This window comes from Eurosta solidaginis, chromosome 2, assembly GCF_040869045.1.
Source record: "Eurosta solidaginis isolate ZX-2024a chromosome 2, ASM4086904v1, whole genome shotgun sequence".
NCBI lineage: Eukaryota > Metazoa > Arthropoda > Insecta > Diptera > Tephritidae > Eurosta > Eurosta solidaginis.
This window is the reverse complement of record NC_090320.1, coordinates 296044430-296064362: the sequence shown is the minus strand read 5'-3', so window position 1 is coordinate 296064362 and position 19933 is coordinate 296044430. Positions and strand designations below refer to the sequence as shown.

The 19933-nt window shown below is 35.2% G+C and overlaps 1 protein-coding gene across 3 annotated transcripts; it reads right to left on the bottom strand.

Annotated features, from left to right (window-relative positions):
• Positions 1 to 856: 856 nt before the first annotated feature.
• Positions 857 to 19832, bottom strand: LOC137242869 (uncharacterized). 3 transcript variants are annotated; one of them, XM_067770122.1, is made up of 2 exons: positions 19662 to 19832; positions 857 to 1749 (listed from the first exon to the last, which is right to left on the bottom strand). In XM_067770122.1, the coding sequence occupies exons 1-2, from the start codon at positions 19801 to 19803 to the stop codon at positions 1028 to 1030; spliced, it is 864 nt and encodes a 287-aa protein (XP_067626223.1). In that variant the 5' UTR covers positions 19804 to 19832; the 3' UTR covers positions 857 to 1027. The 3 variants fall into 3 exon arrangements, with proteins under 3 accessions (XP_067626223.1, XP_067626222.1, XP_067626224.1); XM_067770121.1 differs by lacking the exon at positions 19662 to 19832 and adding an exon at positions 16104 to 16326; XM_067770123.1 differs by lacking the exon at positions 19662 to 19832 and adding an exon at positions 14315 to 14511.
• Positions 19833 to 19933: the final 101 nt, after the last annotated feature.

The window sequence follows — 19933 nt, the reverse complement described above, 5'->3', positions numbered from 1 at the left end:
GCTAAAGACACGCTGTTGTTGTTCCTGGAACACCTTGACGTTAAGGTGCCAAGTGAAGCGGTCTTTAGTACTACAGCTGGAAAATACCGACAGGACTACGGGTTGAGGTTAATCAACTTAGTCGCCAGCTTCGCACATTGAACTATTTAGCTGTATCAACTGCACCACTGTCCACACTGTGCTCACACATCGCGGTTCGAATATCGTCTCGCCATTACGGTGTAATTAGAAATATCCATCGTTTATACGAAAGACTGAAAACCAAAGTCTTCGAACAGATTGAACCTTAGTAGTACCTTACGACTGCCACCAAAGTATCTACAAATATATACAGAGACGTTTATGGATACAGATTTCAGAACAGCTAATAGCTAATATTAAGCGCAAAATCACTCCGAAGGTTAAGGGGAGTATTAAGGATATAGACAGTTTCTTGCCTGATCTGAAGTGCGACGTACTAATTGTGGAATCAAGTACCTCATTTGAGACCGCAAAGAACTGACCATATCCGTAACAATTCCTAAGCCTTTGCGAGAGTTTAAAACGACACCAACAGCACCGTACTGATAAGCGAATCCACTTGTTTCTGAAGGGCTTTAGTCGTTCGTACGATAGGCTTTATATAACCTTACATGCCATATTAAATAGGCGGGCTCGGCGCATTTTTTGAGATGGACTTTCTCATAATAAGGCAGTCTATTTCTCGGCGCTTTATGATTTGATACTTTTTTTTTTTCAATATCGTCTTCCAACAGACTTCACATCTCGACATCTATCATACTTGTATTGAGACATTTTAGTATTCAACTTTTCAGGTTTTCTAATATTATATAATCTTATTAAAAAAATAAGTAAATTCAGCTATAAAGGCGAGGCTTTATTTTGTCAACAATATACAAATAGCCGCACACGCAAAATCAATCTTATGTACTATAAGAATTTTTCCAATTCGTTACTGTACTGGTTTTCCAACTCGTTTACCGGTTGGAAGCAAACTGTAGTACACTGCTTCTCCTATGGATGCCGATTACTCATTTTCCTCGTTTTCTTGCAATTCATTCATCTTCTCTAACATATACATTCTGAATCTTCTTTGTCTTCTGTTAGATAAGTTTTCGTAATCAATGAGTAAACTTTTAAAAAATAATGTATTTCCATTTTCTGGTAACGCTTCTTCTTCTCTCGTTGTCCGTTTAGATGGCACCCGTTTTCTGATTCTCGATTTTTTATACCAAGTTCTTGACTCGTATCTCTTTTCTGTGGTCGTAGAATTGTTTGCCTTTAATTTGGTTCTTGGGTTTTCATATTCAGCTAATTGGAATTCCTCTTCTTGCATTTCTGCTTCCATTTCTCCTTCATATAGTCTACTATTTTCAGACTGCATATCTTCTCTGGTTCCTGATGGCATATACACCGCATCTGGTTCAACTTTCATTATTAGCTCTTCTTCTACTTCCTCTTCTTTTTCTGTTGCCGAAAATCTACTCTTTTTGGATGGCTCTGGACTGTTTTTACCACTACTCGTACTTGAATTTGATGGCGAGCTCTGCGACTCATCTACAACATTCGCACTGTATATTGTGCTAAAGTTAATAGGTTGTAGATTAACATAGTCCTTCACAAAGGACATAGCATCAGCCATGTACCATTGTTTTCTTTTCTTTCCACGCAAATCAGATGTTCTTGTTTCCCTTAGGTAACGAGCGTACGAGTTTCGTAAACTTAACCATTTTCTTTTGCATTCATTTACTGAAAAAATAAAACAAAAAATTAAATCAAGGGTTATGTGGAATTTCAGTTTGAATATGCCCTATCTCAAAATTTTGTTTGCATAAACGTCCTTTCTCAACTCAAATGGCTTAATCAAGGCTGTTCGAAAATTTGTATATTGAAGTGCAAATCACAATACAATACAGAAGAAGTTTTCGAGAAAAACGCGTTTAAAGTTTTTGTTTAGCATGACTCTGTGTAGCGGTCGGCCGTTGTGAGCGAAATTTGTAATTAAAATTTAAGTAACTTCCCGGTAAGCTACAATCTTGAAACTTGGAATATAGTTCAGAACCCGATGACAAGGCAATAAAAAGAAAAAATCTCCGATAGGTGACGCATGCATCGAATTATTTCAAAAAATCGTTTTTGTGGTCCGATTTGGATTTAAATGCGATTTGTGAAAAAACTAACACAGAAACCTTGGAAAGAGCGTTAAATTTCGCATAAGAATCACTCAAAAAGTGAAGAACGGTATTTCCGCACAATAGGGTCGTTTTATGATTCCAGGTCACATATACAAAATTATGTGTATGTACGCTGATAATTTTATAAATTGAAAAAGAAAAAAAAAGTATTTTAAATGTTTAAAGAATTTTGATAGTCCCCTTAATCATGGTGGAATAACCAGGTCAAGTAGGCCGTCAATTGTCTCGGTCTAATTCTTCTTTGTTCTGTCATTCGGCTATCTGAAAATTTTTCGCCAATGTTGTCCCCGAAAAAGTGTTGTTTTTTTTTTCATTTTTCAGGAGTAAAATAAGGTAGTTTTAGTACTTTTTTCACATAAACTAGTAGGTGAATATCGATGGACCTATACTGGATTTAATTGCAGATATTCATCATTTGAGTTGGCTCTCATAAGTCATATTGTTGATGTTTCCATTATATGTATGTATATAAATTGAAACAGGTCTTTGTTAAAATAAACTATTTGTATTCACGTCATATCCAACAAGGATTTTCGCCTCTGCAGCGCTACTGAATTCAACGCTACTGTTGGCAGACATAATTTCGAAATAGTAAAAGACTTCGTCTATTTGGGAAACGGCATCAATACTCGCAACAACATCAGCTCTGAAATCCAGCGAAGAATCACTCTTGCCAATAAATGCTACTTTGGTCTAGGTAGGCAATTGAAAAGTAAAGTCCTCTCTCGGCAAAGGAAAATCATACTCTACAAATCAGTTATCGTTCCCGTCCTGATATATGGCGCAGAAGCATGGACCATGACAACATCAGATGAAACGGCTCTGGGAGCGTTCCGGCCAAGAAAGTGTTTCTATCGGAACCCGCCTATGGAAGCAGAGGTAGAGGGCGGCCCCCACACCGCTGGAAGGACCAGGTGGAAAACGATTTAAACTCCCTTGGTGTGACCAATTAGCGTCGGTTGGCAGAGAAAAGGAGCGACTGTTGGACAGGCATAACCGCTTAAACGGTTAAGCGCCAATTAAGTAAGCGCTACTGAAGGCTTTCGAGAAATGTTTTTGCCATTCCTGCATAAAGTACACCAAAACTTTCGTATTACACCTTATTTACGTAAAAACTTCGATAAAACAATGTATTTCTAAATATACTTACAAAAAATAAAAATTGTAACTCACTGTTGTTGTTTTGCCCTAAAAATTATACCACTAAGATGAGAGGAATGTTACAGTTATGGATTATAATTTAGAATATATGAATCCGGCTCTATCGGATCAGCATCTTCTGTTTCTAGGCCGACTGTCGCGGAGCTAGTATATCCCCTGGAATATTTTAGTAATTAATAATTTGATAACATTAGTAATACATCATGAATTCAACTGTCAGGAGTTTTTGGGGGGATCTTCTGATCAAGTTTGTATAATATTGTAACGAATATTAGCAACACTAAGCGATACTATCTTCTTTAAGCCAATGCTAAGCTGTGACTTGTATGCACAAAGTGTCAAAATTATGGGTTGCTGTCGTGGAAAGCGACACAAGGAAACAAAAAAGGAGCGGAATATCAGATATGGGTTGCTGTGATGGTAAATTTTTTTGAACGAATTTAGTATGAAAAGGTAGTGCACCTATATGGGTTCTACAGAAAATTATACAAAATCTTGAATTGAGGTATCTCAGGACGCGCAATTGTTCCAGTATTAAGAATACAATCACGGGTGCTAAGTTTTTCTACCCGTTCAAAAGTTCTCCGCGAAAAACAGTTTGAAACCGAGGTCGACTGCAATAACCCGTGGAAAGAGAAATGAAAAGCAGCGTTTTGTCATGTTATCAATAGTCCAAAGGCGAAAAAGTAGTCGAATTATTGGAAGCGAGGCAAAAACGCGTCTATTAATACCTCCCCCTACGGTTTTGGTCGTGTTTTAGCAATCGTGCCCGGTAATAAAGTATCACAATTTGTTAATTAAAATTGTCCAATATGGATTTTAAAGAAAGATGTAATTAAGTGCTCGTTTTAAAGTAAATAAGGATATTTCTTTGTAATTTTACAATAAAAATTTTACGCAGTTTTCGTTAGCAGCTACTACACTTCTTGGACCTAAAAAGTACAACAGTGCCAAATAGCATCCACAAAAAAAACGATCAAGACAACAAACTAGTACCTCAGTTTTTTCGATATATTCAGAACATTTTGTGAACGGGTAAATATTAAGGTGCCCGATTAGACATTTATCGGAAGCAGCTGGATCGGACCACTAAATCATATATCCCCCATACCACCGATTTTTCAGAAAACAAGATTTTTGGTCATATCTCCCTAAATTTATCAGATATAAACATCAAATTTCACAAGATGCTTTCGTTATATGTTGTCTGAAAAAAAGTTGTCCGTAGTATATATAGTATATATCCCTTACAACCAATTGTTCATATATGTCCCATTTAAACAATTACGAGCAATGAAGACATGGTAAGGCTACAATCTGATATAGATAATGTTGCCGACTGGTGTAAACGTAATAAGTTGAATCTTAATATAAAAAAGTGCTCACATGTTTGCTAATCAAAGTCTCGCTGTCCGTTACCCACATGGTATAAAATCGATGGTCTTCGATTGTCCACTTTAAGTGAAATTACTGATCTTGGTGTTGTATTCGATTGTAAATTTCTGTTTCAAACCCATTTCAATTACATAATAGCGAAGGCATATTCAACACTTGCCTTCATCAAACGATTTAGCTCTGATTTTACCGATCCTTACACATTAAAATTGCTATACACCTCTCTTGTGCGGTCTAAATTAGAATACGCCGTCTTTATCTGGAGGCCATTCTATAATTGTCACATTACCAGGATTGAACGTGTGCAAACAGTTTTTGTTCGCTTTGCCCTACGGTCGTTGCATTTCAATGACCCGATTCCTTCTTACAGTAGTCGCTGTTTGCTCATAAGCCTAAAATCGTTAAACAGCAGACGTTCTATTCTGTCTCTCACCTTTGTTTTTGACTTGATAAGTGGAGCGATTGACTGCCCATTTCTACTGGCCAGAATTTGTTTCAACATCCCACAGAGGAGTCTACGCAATCACGATACTTTCTTGCTGGACACGGTTAGAACAAATTACGCGTCTAATGCTCCAATTTCAAGAGCTTTAAAAGAGTTTAATATGCTATCAAATCCTGTGGGTCTGGACTTTTCCTCCACAAAACATATGTTTAAATCGATATTAAATGTCTTATGTACGTAAACTTTTAGGTAACTTTTAGTTTTTACGATTAAATAACTGTGTGTCTATTTTTTTTCTTGTAATCTGTATGAAAATGTTCACATTTTCTAGATTAAAACGAGATAAATAAATAAATAAATAAACCGCTACATATAAGCTTCAAATTTTACCGAATGATTACGTACGGCATATATTATTGTGATAAAATTTTAGAGATCAGTCATATGTACTGCATATATCCCATACAAACGATTATTCAGATAAGTGCGTTCTTGGGGCATAATTTGACAAAACAGGTCACCGTTTCTGACGGATGAGGGTCTACTTTTGATAGAGATCCGTTCTTGTGATCAAACGATTCAGTGTTACTGCCACATATCATCATAGTGCTTCAAAAATGTCTTTTTCCGAGCATTTGTTTAAGGGCGGTTCTGTATCAAACAGTAGACTGATATCAGTGCCATCAATATAAACGCTTTGATGTGGACCTTTACATATTAACATATTTGAGTTACACTTAGATATAGATATAACAAAACTTACAAGTTTGGGCTAACTTACGTTTTTCTTCGAATTTTGGTATACATCAATAAACTTTTCCTACTGCGAAGGGGCGACCCCCTCAATACTTATTATCTCAATTGAATATAAGTACGAAATTGAAAAATTTGAGAAAATGCAAACTTTCTTTAATATTTTTAAAAAGTTTGTAAAATTTAAAAATTTAGTTTCCAAATGGGTTAATACAAGGCGAATATATACAAGGCGATGGCAAAGCGAATTCAACCAATTTGCCGTGCAGAAGAATGTCAAGTCAAAAGAAAATTTGTATTGATTTCGATTAACTGACATATTGTTGTACAAGGCGTTGTATGGAAATTAATCAAGAAGAAGCAATCAGCTGTTGGTATAACAACACCTGGTACCGAATTCGCCTTGGGGATAATAGGTATTTTAAAATTGACATTATAGTACTGTTCGTAAAGAGAGAACTGTTAATATCAATCACACTTTTTTGAGTAAACTTTGGTCTTGATATTATGCTGAGATACGACAAATTTTGACATTTTACGTTCTTCAAAAAAATATATGGCCGTTTTCTAAAAGTTTGCTAACTTTTCAACAATATTAGTGCTGTTACACTTTGAAGGTGTAAATATTTTTCCCGCTCGTTGGTTCTTTTATAACATTTTTCCCAATTAAAATCCGCATTTTAACAAATGAATAGGAGACAAATATGTAAGTAAGTATTTTTCCAGTATAGTAGGATTGTTTCTAACAGTACTTCGCGAAATTTTGTATGTGAATATGCAAACGCAACATCATGCGTAATTGTGGCGATGGTACAGCATAAGATTGCGTTGGCCATACGTCTAAATATGAATCGATCTAATTCATAGCTGACGAGCGAGCTAGCCGTATTTTAAAAGTCAAGTTGAGCTTACATAAGGCTTTACCGACTCCTGAGGAGGGAGAAAAAAAACTGCTTATCCCACACTTCAATAAAAAATCCTTTTGCGAGTTCTATGAAAATGGTTGAAACTGCATGGTTGTTTAAAGTTCTGCAAAAGAACCAAACTAGTGCTAATGCAAGTTTCTTATTTGGATCCTTTGTCGGTTGGTCAAACTAAGTATTGAATCCCTATACATTAAGTCTCTGACATACGCCTTAGTCACAACCATATTTTTACTGAACCATATATGAGCCCTTGATTTTGAAAGTGGCATAAGTCAAAACTTTTAAAAATCTAGTTTGTTTGTCAGCTATTTTATATCAAATCCTAATAATATAATCTGAAGAGATTATCAGTATGAAAATTAACTCAATAAAATGTGTTTATTTTTTGGTTAGTGAACAAAATACAGTTACTGTTTTTTTTTTTTTTTTTTGATAGTGGGATGTTAGTCGGTTCACAAAATTTGGCAAAATAATTAGCAATTGTCATGTTGTCATGTCAGATAGCGGCTCAGGTATGACTAAGTAATCCTTTTAATGAAAAAACGTACTATTTATAGTTAATGGAAGACATTATACGGCCAAAAATATAAGAAACGCGCCCAGGAAATGGAAACGAATAAGACTATTATCGTCTTCAGATGAACCAGTTCATAATTTAAAAGTGAATTCGGAACCCTTACAAATGGAAGAAAGCACCATGAAATCAAGAAAGAGGACACGAAATCAACGTAATTATTTTATTTTATTTAATATAAGAAAAATGAAGAGAAATAGTAGAGAGGAATATGAAACAAAAGAGTCTAAGCATATGAGTAGTAAACTTTTCGAAAATAAAGATTGCCTTTGTTCCAAAAAAAGTATAAATGGAATCGGATATGAAGACAGGAAAGCTAATTTTGATTCTTCTTGGAAATTAGCAGGTTTCGAGAAACATAATTTGTTTCTGTATGGTTTGGTTCGAAAGCAATCTATAAAACAAACACGACCCAGAAATTACGAAGGATTAATGAGAAAATGTAGTTTTAAGTTTTTACGGAATTCAGAAGTTTCTGTTTACAAAACTTTTTTTTGGATACCTAACGGAAGATTAAGTCGTGTCTTAAATGCAATGGTCGTGGCAAAATGGCTGGTTCATCTAGAAATGCAGATGAAGAAAAATTAAAGTGGTACGAGAACATATTCTGAGTTTTCCAGCATGTGAGAGCCATTACACGAGATCACATCACACTTCAGGTCGAAAGTATCTAAGTGCTGACTTAGATATTCGAAAAATGTATGAGCTGTATGTGAAAAAATGTGAAAAAAATAATATAATAAAATATTCAATACGAAGTTCAACTTAAATTTTCATGCTCCTCGTAAAGACACGTGCCAAAGTGTGATTCACTAAAACTAAAAATTTAAACATCCAATAATGAAGACGAGAAGATGCATCTAATGGAAATTCATGATTCACATCTTAACAGTGCCGCACATGCTAGAAAAAGTTTAACAGATGAAATACAAAAAGCAAAAGATAACCCGAGTGAATATTATGGATTCACATTTGATCTACAGAAAGCACTTTCCTATCCAAAACTTTCTGTTTCGGTAACTTATTATAAGCGCGACATGTATGTATACAATTTAGGGTTTTATAATTTCCACAATGAAAATGCTAAAATGTATGCATGGGATGAAAAAGCATGTCATAGCTTACAGTGATGCCTGCTAAGGACAAAATCGTAACATTACCATAGCTTTAATTTGGTTAAAAATTGTTCAGTCATCTTTTTCATGATCATAAATTTATGGTATCCGGCCATTCTTGTTTGCCAAATGATCGCGATTTTGGTTTGATAGAAACTAAAATTAAAAAATTTAATTATTTATACATCCCTGAGCAATATTATAATATAATAGAATTATGTAAAAAGAAAAACTCATTGTTGGTAGTACAAATGGCTTAGAAAGATTTCATTTCGGCAAAACAATTGTTCCTGAATTTGGTCTCCGGGATATAAAAATCATATAGATCGAATTCAATCGGTACAGAAGCAATACGTGGTCTTAACTGGGAATCAAATTCTCATCTCCCGCCTTATAGGAATAGACTTCTTCTCATTAGTTTGCGAACTTTAGAGAATAGAAGAACATTACTCAGGGTAATGATCCTTCATAAAATGATTATCGGAGAAATAGACTCCACTGACCTTGTGAGCAGACCAAATTTTTTTCTTCCTGCGAGAACTTCGAGACACTATGTTCTCTTTCAGTTGCCCATTCTCCGACGAAATTTTGCCAAATTTAGCCCCCTTCGCAATTGGTGCTCGCGCTATAATGAACTGTACAATTGTATTAGTTTTGCATACTCGGTTGCTGCTATCCGTAAGGAAATACTCTCACGTCTGGTATGATATTTTTCAAAGATTTTTAATAAGATGTCAATTTTTATTTCAAAATTAATTTTTGATTTAGATATTGATTAAAATTAAAATCTAACTTAATTAATTTTATTGTCTATAATTTTGTTTTTACACTTATTATTTGTACTGTATCTTGTATCCAGTAGTCGACCGCTTTGTGTCTGTGTTGACTTTAATATAGTAAATAAATAAATAAATATACGAAAACAACTAAAAGAATCAACGAATAGAAAGAAAAATGGAGAACCTGTGTCTTGACTAAAAATACAATGTATCAGATTTCTAAAAAATGCTCCATATGTTTAAGATGTTTTTTATAAAACTTCCTTAGATGTCAATTCCGAAGTCAAAGTATTAGACCTCTCATCTAAAATAGGAAGACCTAGAATATACGAAAATATTGATTTGCTTCCATTATACACGACCAATAACAGAAGAAAAACGTAAAGATATGATGGATTTACTACCCTATATCCCACAATTTTTCACAAATACTTTATTTCCCTAGGTAGGTAGGTAGGTGAAATGGCTGCGACCCTGGTCGCCCAAGTAGCTATTTAAAGCCGTTTTGATGCCATGTAACTCGTCTAAAAACATACGGAATGTTACGGTCAATTGTATTACAACCAGCCAGAGTTGTTGATAAAATTAAGAATATTCGAGATTGCTATCACAGATAACCCTCTGAGGTCTTCTAGAAACGGGGTTCCAAGGAACCTTAGCCGGGCTCTAGCTAGAGCCGGGCATTTACACATAAAGTGTTCTACTGTCTCCCTGTCATTTGGATCTTTGCAGCTTCGGCAGTACTCGTTATACGGAATGCCCATCTTTTCCGCATGTGTACCTACTGTCCAAAGTCCGGTGCAGACTGCTATTAGTTTGCGTGTGTTAGCTCTGGATTTGTTCAGAAGACTTCTCGTCCTCTTTCCATCATAGTTTGGCCAAATGGATTTTGATATCGCACAGGTGGTAATGTTATTCCACTTTGTTTGTGCTTTCTTCAAGTAGAAGCTTTGGATATTCCCTTTGGCTACTGTTAAGGGTATGCCTACTTCGACACTGGTTATTTCCTCGTTCATCTCCGATGAGCCCCTGCGTGCTAGCTCATCGGCCTTCTCGTTACCCTCTATCCCCTTATGACCCGGCACCCAGATAACGCGTAGTTCTAGATTGATGGATAACTGGGATATGAGTCGCCTACAAACCCACACTAGTTTTGAGTTAATGTGTGGCGAGAAAAGCGCTTTTATCGCTGCTTGGCTATCCGACAGGATGCAAACTTTACCAGCTACGATCAAGCCCTCCAGTGATTTGCAGGCTTGCCAAATCGCGAGGATTTGTGCTTGAAACACGCTGCAGTGCGATGGGAGTCTGAATGATGCAGACAAATCTAGGGACTCAGAGAAGACTCCGCCCCCACTCCTGATTCCATCTTGGAGCCGTCAGTGTAGATTTGGATGTCGTCGACCCTTATGCCCGGGTTTCTCTTCCACTCATTCCTGCTTGGAATGGCGGTATTACAACCGCACTCAAACTTCAGTTTGCGAGGGTAGTAATCTGTCTCGGTACTACATGTACCATCCGAAAGTTTCTTTAGGATACTACTATTCCCTTGCTGAGTATCCTTCCAACACCCAGACTCTCTGAGTCTCAGTGCGGTTTGTGACGATGTACAAAATATATGCAAGTCGATCGGAAGCAGGTGAAAATGGGGTCTAAAGCAGCTGTGTGGCAAGTGCGTCCGACCCCTATGGCACCAACTTTGGACTTTTTACAGGCTGGTGAGAGGTACTGCATAACTTTGAAGGTATACATGCCAGAACATTGAAATTCAGTAAGGAGTTATTTGAGGTCAATCCTTAACACCACCAAGAAAATATGGAATTGGGAAAAAGGGGGCGTGGCACCTCCCATACAAATGGAATATATTATACTGCATATATCTGGATGTCGTAATGGGAGGATAATTAAAATTGGTAAGGAGCTATGTGACGTTAAGTCCTTTAAACCTCCAGTAAAATGTGGAATGGGGAAAAACTATGGCTGCCGTACAAACTTAAGTTATTTTAACACTTGAAGTTTGACTGCATTGTTGAGTTTAGCTGTTATGCCTTTTGGACGTTTAGTAATCTGCCGCTGTTAAAAAAATTGTTTAGCTTCAGTCTATATACATCTTCTATAAAAATCAAATTATGTGTGTGTGTTCCCTATGAAAACGTGTTTGCTATACTTCGATCATCACCAAATTTTGTCTCGAGGTTCCTTCGATCAAGACGAAAGTTTTTCATATTTTAGAATTAAGAATTTTAAATTTAAATGTTTTTGTTTTTTGGCTATGCGAAAGAACTATCTTAGCTCCCAAAAATGATCATGTTAACAAAATCAATGATCGCTTTCAAAATCAATTTCCTGGTGAAGTGACGAAATATAAATCGATCGACACAGTTACAGATGAAGATATAATTGTGAATTATCCAAATGAATTTCTATACTCCTTAGAACCAAAAGGAATGCCTGCGCATATATCAACTTTGAAAATTGGCTCACCAGTCATGCTTCTTCGGAATGTAATCAAAGCAACAATCATCAGCGGTAAAAGCAATACAATAATATAAAATAAGATACAATAACATAAAAGAATAAAATGTTTTAACAGAAAATTTCACCAAATATGCGTACAAAATTCAATTCAATTTACAGAACAAAAAATTAAATTATCAACAAACAAAACAGAAAAAATAACGCAACATCCATTCGATCTCGGGCGTTACAACGTGCGCCTGGTAAAGCTAGTTACCAATAAAAATTTGTCCTTGATGGTGTAAATCATTTATAAAGTCATGCAGTTAATTTTGAAAGTGGTACAAGTCATTTCAACCTTTCAAAACCACATTTCCTTTTAAAAATTGTTATATATTTCACAATCATAATAAATACTTGTTTGTTGGCACTACTTTACTGTCGAATAATCATATTCCATAATACAAAAATATTTTTGAATCCTTTAAAATGCAAAACTCTAAATATCTCGAAACAAGGAATATATGACTTATACCACTATCAAAATCAAGGGCGCATATATTGGCATTAGATTAACCTAAAAATTGTGATAATTTTGTAAAAAAAGAAGAAAATGGAAACTAACACAAACAGATTGCACAATTAATAAGTCACGTTGTCATAATAAAATATCAAAAAAAGTGGACAAATTCACGGCGGCCGCCGTGTTGTGCTGAAAGCGTGCCCCGCCTACCAGACCCAAGATCCTAGGTTCAAGTCAAAAATTTAGAAATTTTTTCGATTTAGAAAAAATTTTATATTTAAGAATTCATTTATTCCGGCCTTGTCTTTTCGCGTGAGCGGTCGTGCGGCGTCATCCTCGGCTCAACGTCAATTTTCGCGCTTTTATGCTTCGAGCGGAAAATTAAAATAGGGCCTCTAGGTTGGCTTCTGTGCATCCCTCGGTCGCTTTGGCGGAGTTAGGAGATGCGATACCTTCCTGACCTGGAGTTAGGGTGGTTTCTTGCACTCCTAACAGGAATCTAAAAATCTGTGCAAGTTTTAATAACTGGCGTGGTGCCATAAAAAACCAACTCGCTTTATATATAACGCATCATAACGGTACTTAAAAAACATGGCGACAAGCCACATTGATACAACACATTTACATACATAAAAGAAAATTCTGGAAATAAGATTTAAATACTGGCGTGGTGCCATTTTAAAAAAAACCAAATTAATTTTATATATATAACGGAACACAACGGAATGCTGCTGTATTACCATTGTAAAAGCAGCTGTCATCAATACAAAGAAGCATAGATGAATAAAGAAGCACTGGAATTGGACGAGCAGTGCAAATTGACGAAATCACATAAATTGAGGGATAACCTGGTGTTTTATAAACTTAATGCTTTAACCATTAATTTCTAAAGTAAAAAAAAAAAAAAAGAATTCATTCAGGCAATTTCGTAATATTATAAAAGCTTTCACCGAGATTTGAACCGCGAGTCACAGGATGAAACTGCAATTGCCTTAACCACTAGGCTATCCTGCTTGTATTTCTTTACTTGCTTATTTCAGTTTATCCCATTTTTACACTAACTACCCTGTCTATATTAATTTGTGTTATGTAGAATTGTTTAGAAAAAATTTTAATTTCATCTGCCTTGCAGATTTGTATAAAGTGAAGCACAACAGCGACATCTGCCTATCAGAACTCATATGTTCAAAAATATCACCAACTCTGCTTCTCAAGTCATCCAATGATCCAGAGCATTCCTCACAGGGTGATGGCTATTGATATCTAGCCTGCAAAATTGTTGGATTACGTGTTCCATTATCTTTATGTTGGAGTACTCTAACAATACTCCTTTGCAATGCGTTTGCGGACCACCATCAGCCGATCATTGCTCGTTTTTTAACGACCGTGATCACGACACGATGACGATCGAACATAGTTGCCAAAAGTAAAATATTGCATACAAATAACTGATAATAAAATTTTACTATGGCAACTGTGATAAAATGCAACCGCGCACTGGTTTTATGTATACATACTATAGTATAGAGAAATATTAGTTTCTTTATTCACGCAAATGCTAAATAACATAAGAATATTCGTAGTATAAAATATAAAAGTTGTATTGCCCCTCTTCATTTACTTTCATTTTTAATTAAATTCACTCCGATATATCTTTCCGACACAATTCCTCTTTAGTACTTCGGCATATGATCCTCTGTGGGTGCTCCATGGAGCACTACAGTGAAAGTACTTTGGAAAGTACTCTCACGTATGTACTCTATGGAATACTCACAAACAAAGCGAGAGTGAGATCAACTACTCCTCTCCTAGGACATCGCAATGTTAATTAGAGCACATTTTTTGTATGAATACAGATTAGTTTTGGAATACTCCTATACTCCTAAAGAAGTATTCCTTACACTATTTATGGAGTACTCGCGTTTTTTGAAGGGTATATGGTTGGTTGGATCAGCTGTTTTATATAAATATTGCAAGTTTTCCCTTCTTACAGAAGCAAATTTCCATTTTCGGTTTCGCGATCCTGGGCCCAACACGCGACTTTTGACACCCTTTCGATATTTTGGGACGTGTATTAAGAGTGTCATGCTCAGTGCACGGACTTTACCACTTTATTGGTAGATCTACCAACTGTTTGACCCATTTTCATTTTCTACCACCAAAGCCAAAAAAATCGACCAACATTTCAATATATTCGCATTGAAACCAAGTACTGCGATCATTAGGTAAACGTATTTAATTGCCGAGCGCACCCAAACATCATTAAGAGGTGACACTAACCAAACTAACCAATTTTGAAAAATGTGTGCACAAATTCAAACAAGAAATAAAGCAATATGAGCAAAGCTCGCTAATTAAATACATATGATCATAGCGAAGTATTAAAAACAAATACTGTAGTAGTAGAAGTATTAAAAACAAATACTGTAAAAATCCGAACAGATGTTACTAAGCTTTCAAAAGCGCACCTAAAAATCATATCCACACCATTAGGAATAAACTACATACAGAGTGTATGTGCATACATGGTGATCAAAAAGAATATAAACCAAAAGGCAACTCTTAGAGACCAATTGTACAGCGAACAACGGGATATTCATATGGCTTAGCAGCTAAAGGCTTGCACTGATATGAATGTTGGAGATTCGAGTTCAACGCTCAGCTCCCGAAAAGCTAGCTGATGAAGAAGTGAAATTCAGAAACATGTCCTAGTAACCATCGCCGTTTGTAAACTTACAATTTTTCTCTAATATCAAGAAGGAAACGTAGTAAATGAGCACGCAGATTTTCCTGCGCTATTTTTATCAGCTTTTTGTGAATAATTTTGAACGAAAATAAAAAAAAAAATTAAGTAAACGATAACATGCAGTATGTTTGGTACATTGCATGACGAAATTAATATTCATGTGCTCATCCCGTTGACGTTTCCCCTTATTCTAACAACTTCGGCATGCATAATTTACAGGGTTGCCTTTGAATTCTACTACGATCGGAGTAGATTTTACTATATAATAACTATGTAAGCCGCTACCAGAATTTTTTAGACATAAACATAACTTTGTATTCCCCAAAAGATTATAGACAAAATTTTGCAGAAAACTTAATTTTTTGGTGAAATTTGTAGGAAAAATTTAGCAATAAAAATTTAGTACTTTTGTAGTACAAGTAAATACTGGCATTTAGAGCTGCCGAAAAAGTGAGGTGATGTTGTTGACATCACCTTTATTATTGTTTACATGTTTTTTCAAAGGTGTTATTTCCTTGGAATGTGCTTTGTGTTACAATACAAATTATGAATTGTTTTGTACAAATATAAACTGTATCTATTGTTTTCTTGGAAGAAAAATCTACCAACTTCTACACTATTTTCATTTTTCGTTTACCAACATTCCCTTTCTAAAGGTCCGCGCACTGGTCATGCTGTCGTATAGAATTACCGATTTCAATAAATTTTTAACTCTGTTTGTTTGTTTGTAATGTCACTTTTTCCTTAAGAAACATTGCACAATCAATTATTTCTTACCATAACCAGAGTTGTCGGGTGAATTTGTTCCTAAAATTTTTTAGAAAATAGTAGGACATTTTTTGAGAGCTGCGTACTGCATAAGAAAATTTTACAAACGAAATTTTTCCTTAGCCTTTCTTGAGTGTCATTTTGTATGGATTTTTTGCTTTTCTTTAGAACTGCATCCAGCTCTTAATACTTTTGGCGAAAGCTGTTATCACATACACATGTACATGTAGTTCATACAAATGTGTACCAAAAACAAATCAACTTACCCTCAACACCCATTTCCTCAGCTATTTCCGTCCAAAGTACATCAATGAATGTTCGATGTGAATATCGTTCGTCATTGCTATCATATATTGGTGTTCTTGCTTTAATTAAATTTAATAACTTGTGCCGAAATTTATCAGCTTGACGCATATCGAACAATAATAAAATACAAAAGCGAATGAAATAAAACGATTGTGCAGTGTTCGAAAAACGACTGAAACGCTACTGAAAACGAAACATGTTTTTCTGGCTTTGTTTGCTTGTTTCGATTTTCTGAAACAAACAGACATACACCCTGTCTGCCGGCAATCAATCGTAGGAACAGAACCATTTTGTACGTTTCGTCTGCTTTGTTGTATGTAGTGTTGCCGTTTTGATACAATTGTAGTATTTTTGGTTGCTTTAGGGCTCTATACAGTTTAGAAGTAAGAACATTTTCAACAAATATTTTGAATAATTTCTATTGCATGGAAGTTGGAGTAGGCAAGTTTTTTTAGCGTTGCATGATGATTGATACACAGTCGATGACGAAGATTAGGTTTAAAATGATTAGAGTTAATGTATAACTTTCTTAAGTGCTTTGTGAAAACCATAGAAAGAAAATAACAGCAGAACACATGCGATTTCTGGAGAGCTGCCGAGATTTTGCCTTTATTTTAAGCTACTTAAAGCTAAGAAAAATTTGGTATTTATTTTATGTGTGCAAAGTAGTAGTAAAGTAATTTTAACATTTCCTTAAAATCTCTGTTCTCTTTAAAACGCCGTTACTTTCTTGCAACCCAAACAAAAATCAGATTCAGCAAACGCTTCTTTTACTTAAGCAAAATACACTAAATAAGGGAAAAAGAATATTTATGCTCAAATAGAATAAATACGGGCACTTTTATCCCTCGCATTTAACCGACTGTGTTCTTAAGAGGTTGCTCAAAAAAAAATTAGACGAACATATGTATATTTCTTGGCTAAACCAGAGCTCCCCTGTGTACTATTTAAAAAATCTTTAGAAAATGATTATAGATAGCGTACGGATACTCAGCTTCAATCATCAATTAACGAAAACCTATTTGCTTCAAGAACCAACACATTTCTTTCCTATGCCTTGTCTAAATCATAGTGTACAATACCAAGTGTGTCAACTAAGCGATAAACGTCAAAATTACAAACAGCCTCACTCACCTGATGCATATCTCAGGTCGGGAGTTGCATTTTTGGTACGTACGAGTACTTTAAGCTGAGTTGCATTTGATAGTTTAATAAAACTTTGTACTATTTACATTTGACATAGTTGCTTATATTTCCACGGAAATAGAAATAATAGAAGACTTGTAGCCTCCAACAATGCGGAAACATATGAAAAGCAAAATTTATTTAAATTAGAGTCAAACAAGTCTAGAGAAACTTAGGGCCTTATTCTCTATTGCGAACGAAAGCTCAGACGAACGATTCGTCTCTTATCAATTTCGTCTAGCAACCATATTCTTAAACATTTTCGTTCGCCTGCTACCTTTCTTACGTTATCTCTTTATCATAATGTAATAAAAATAAGAGAAGAACGAAAATGATACAGAATATGACTACTAGACGAAATTGATAAGAGACGAATCGTTCGTCTGAGCTTTCGTTCGCAATAGAGAATAAGGCCCTTAATAAAATATAAAAAAATTAAAAATGTTTTTACCATATTCTTGTATTACACAAATATAATGAACTTGAGTACAGAAATTCAGAAATCATAGAAAATATTACACCGATACACTTTGTTGTTGTGTTTAAAAAGTTTTTCACAATAATTTGAAAAACTCTACGTTTTCTATGCTTTTTACACTTAGAGGAGTAACCTCATGTAATAAATTAAATTTTCAGTGAAAATCAATAAATCTGAACTGAACAAGTTTCGGCATGAAGAAAATTAAAATGCTGTGTAACAGGAGCAACACTTTTGTGACTACATAAACCCTGTTTCAATCTTTTACGACCCTGTACAAAACTCTAATTGGCCGTTTTCAACCGAAACATCAATGACAACCCAGATTTTACGTCATGCCAACTTAAGCGAGTGTCTGTCAGAAAGAAGTCAACACACTTGTACTTATCCACAATGGTTTAAATTATACGCCAATTACACGGCTCATGATCCTTGTGCCAATTACCAATTTGCACAAGGATTTGCCCGGTGTGTGCACTGGTTGCGCTATTTGCGCAGAGAACTGCGCTAAAATCAAAACGATTTTGATATTTACGCATGTCTGCAAATATTGCACATGCTTTTTTCTTCGTGTGTGGTGAATGTTATACAGTTTACCTGTGGTTTCTGATAATATAACATCAGTAATTGTTGCTTAAAAATGTTAATATCGAAGGCGTAAGGACCATCCCTAGCTTGTAACAGGAATTCATATAAATTCAATAATACATAATAATTTTTTATACAATTAGAACACATGTTTCATTTGTTACGCTAGTTGAAAAATGAATATTGCGCAGTGCTGCAATGAGTTGAGCTGGTCTTGCAACTAAAAAATATATATTATTAATACAATGGAAAATAAACGCTTTTGGTGCGAGTTTTTCGACTTATTACCAGCACTGTGGAAAACAAATAGTGTTTTTTTTTTATAAAATTAGTACCTTTTTATACAATTAAAACACATCTTTCATTTGTTGCGCTACATTAAAAATGAATATTGCGCAGTGTTTTTGAGCCGTGTATATCAAAATTTTCATTTGTACAAATTCCGTCGTTTTATATTTGCGCATGGCTTTTGTGTCATGTATGGGCCGTCTTAGCTGACATTGTTCGACTACATTTTAATGATGGATAAATGTTTTAATGCTTGTAACACACTTGAATGTGGTAAGCAATTCATTGTAGTAAATTGAAAATTATACACATGTGGGTTAACGATAATTGATTGCAATAAACAGGGTGCTCATTCAAGAAAGTTTTGTTAGCAGCGTTAAAGCGGAGTCATTTGTGCCGTTTGTCGTATCACTGTAGTCGTATCCTTAACGTAACCCTATACGATACATTGTTATCGATTAATGGTGCCTTAAACTAAAAATCGTGAAAATTTCATAAAAATGAAAACGCAAAAAATTACAAACATATTCCACAAAAAAAGTCTCCAAGTCATAACATATTCAAAACAATCAATAAAATCTACGAAAAGTTATTAAATTCACCAACTTAAATATTTTTAGGTTATGGATATGGCAAATAACCAAAAACCAATTGGTAGGCTACGATACGGTACGAGTTTAGCGTTACGATATGGCACCAATAATCGATTAGATTGATTCCCATAAGGTTGGTCCAATCAGCTGTTAAAAGGTTACCGATAACGCACCAATGCCTGCAGCTTTAGGCTCAGTGAAAAGGAAAGACAAGTACCAAAATCGTAGCTACTGCCTAAAAAGGGCCAGCGCACCAAACGGGGTTGGAAAGGACCATTTTTGGTTAAAATGGACCAAAGTGGCAGCCGTCATATAAAGTGTTGATGTATGCGCATATGCTTTTTTGTGTATACACACATCCAATGTACAAAATTGAAAAAACTTACCCTCTATGCCTATTTCTTCAGCTATTTGCATCCAAAGATCATCAACATTTTGCCGATATAGTTTGTCATCGCTATCATATATTGGTCTTCGATCCTTAACTAAATCTATTAGCTTTTTCACCTCCGAGGTATACAAATACATATCGATCAAGAAATAACCAAAACAAAATACCGTGTAGCGTATATATATGTGGTGTAAGACAGCTGCAGCTACTAATGAAAACGGAACATGTTTTTATACTCAGTTGAGCAGAGCTCACAGAGTATATTAA

What these genes read in the sequence shown, in the direction of transcription:
- LOC137242869 (XM_067770121.1), bottom strand. Translation starts at nt 16,251, where the DNA reads ATGCGTCAAGCTGATAAATTTCGGCACAAGTTATTAAATTTAATTAAA. An exon ending in TGAGGAAATGGGTGTTGAGG is followed by an intron (nt 1,750 to 16,103) that starts GTAAGTTGATTT and finishes TTATTTTTTCAG; the next exon opens with TAAATGAATGCAAAAGAAAA.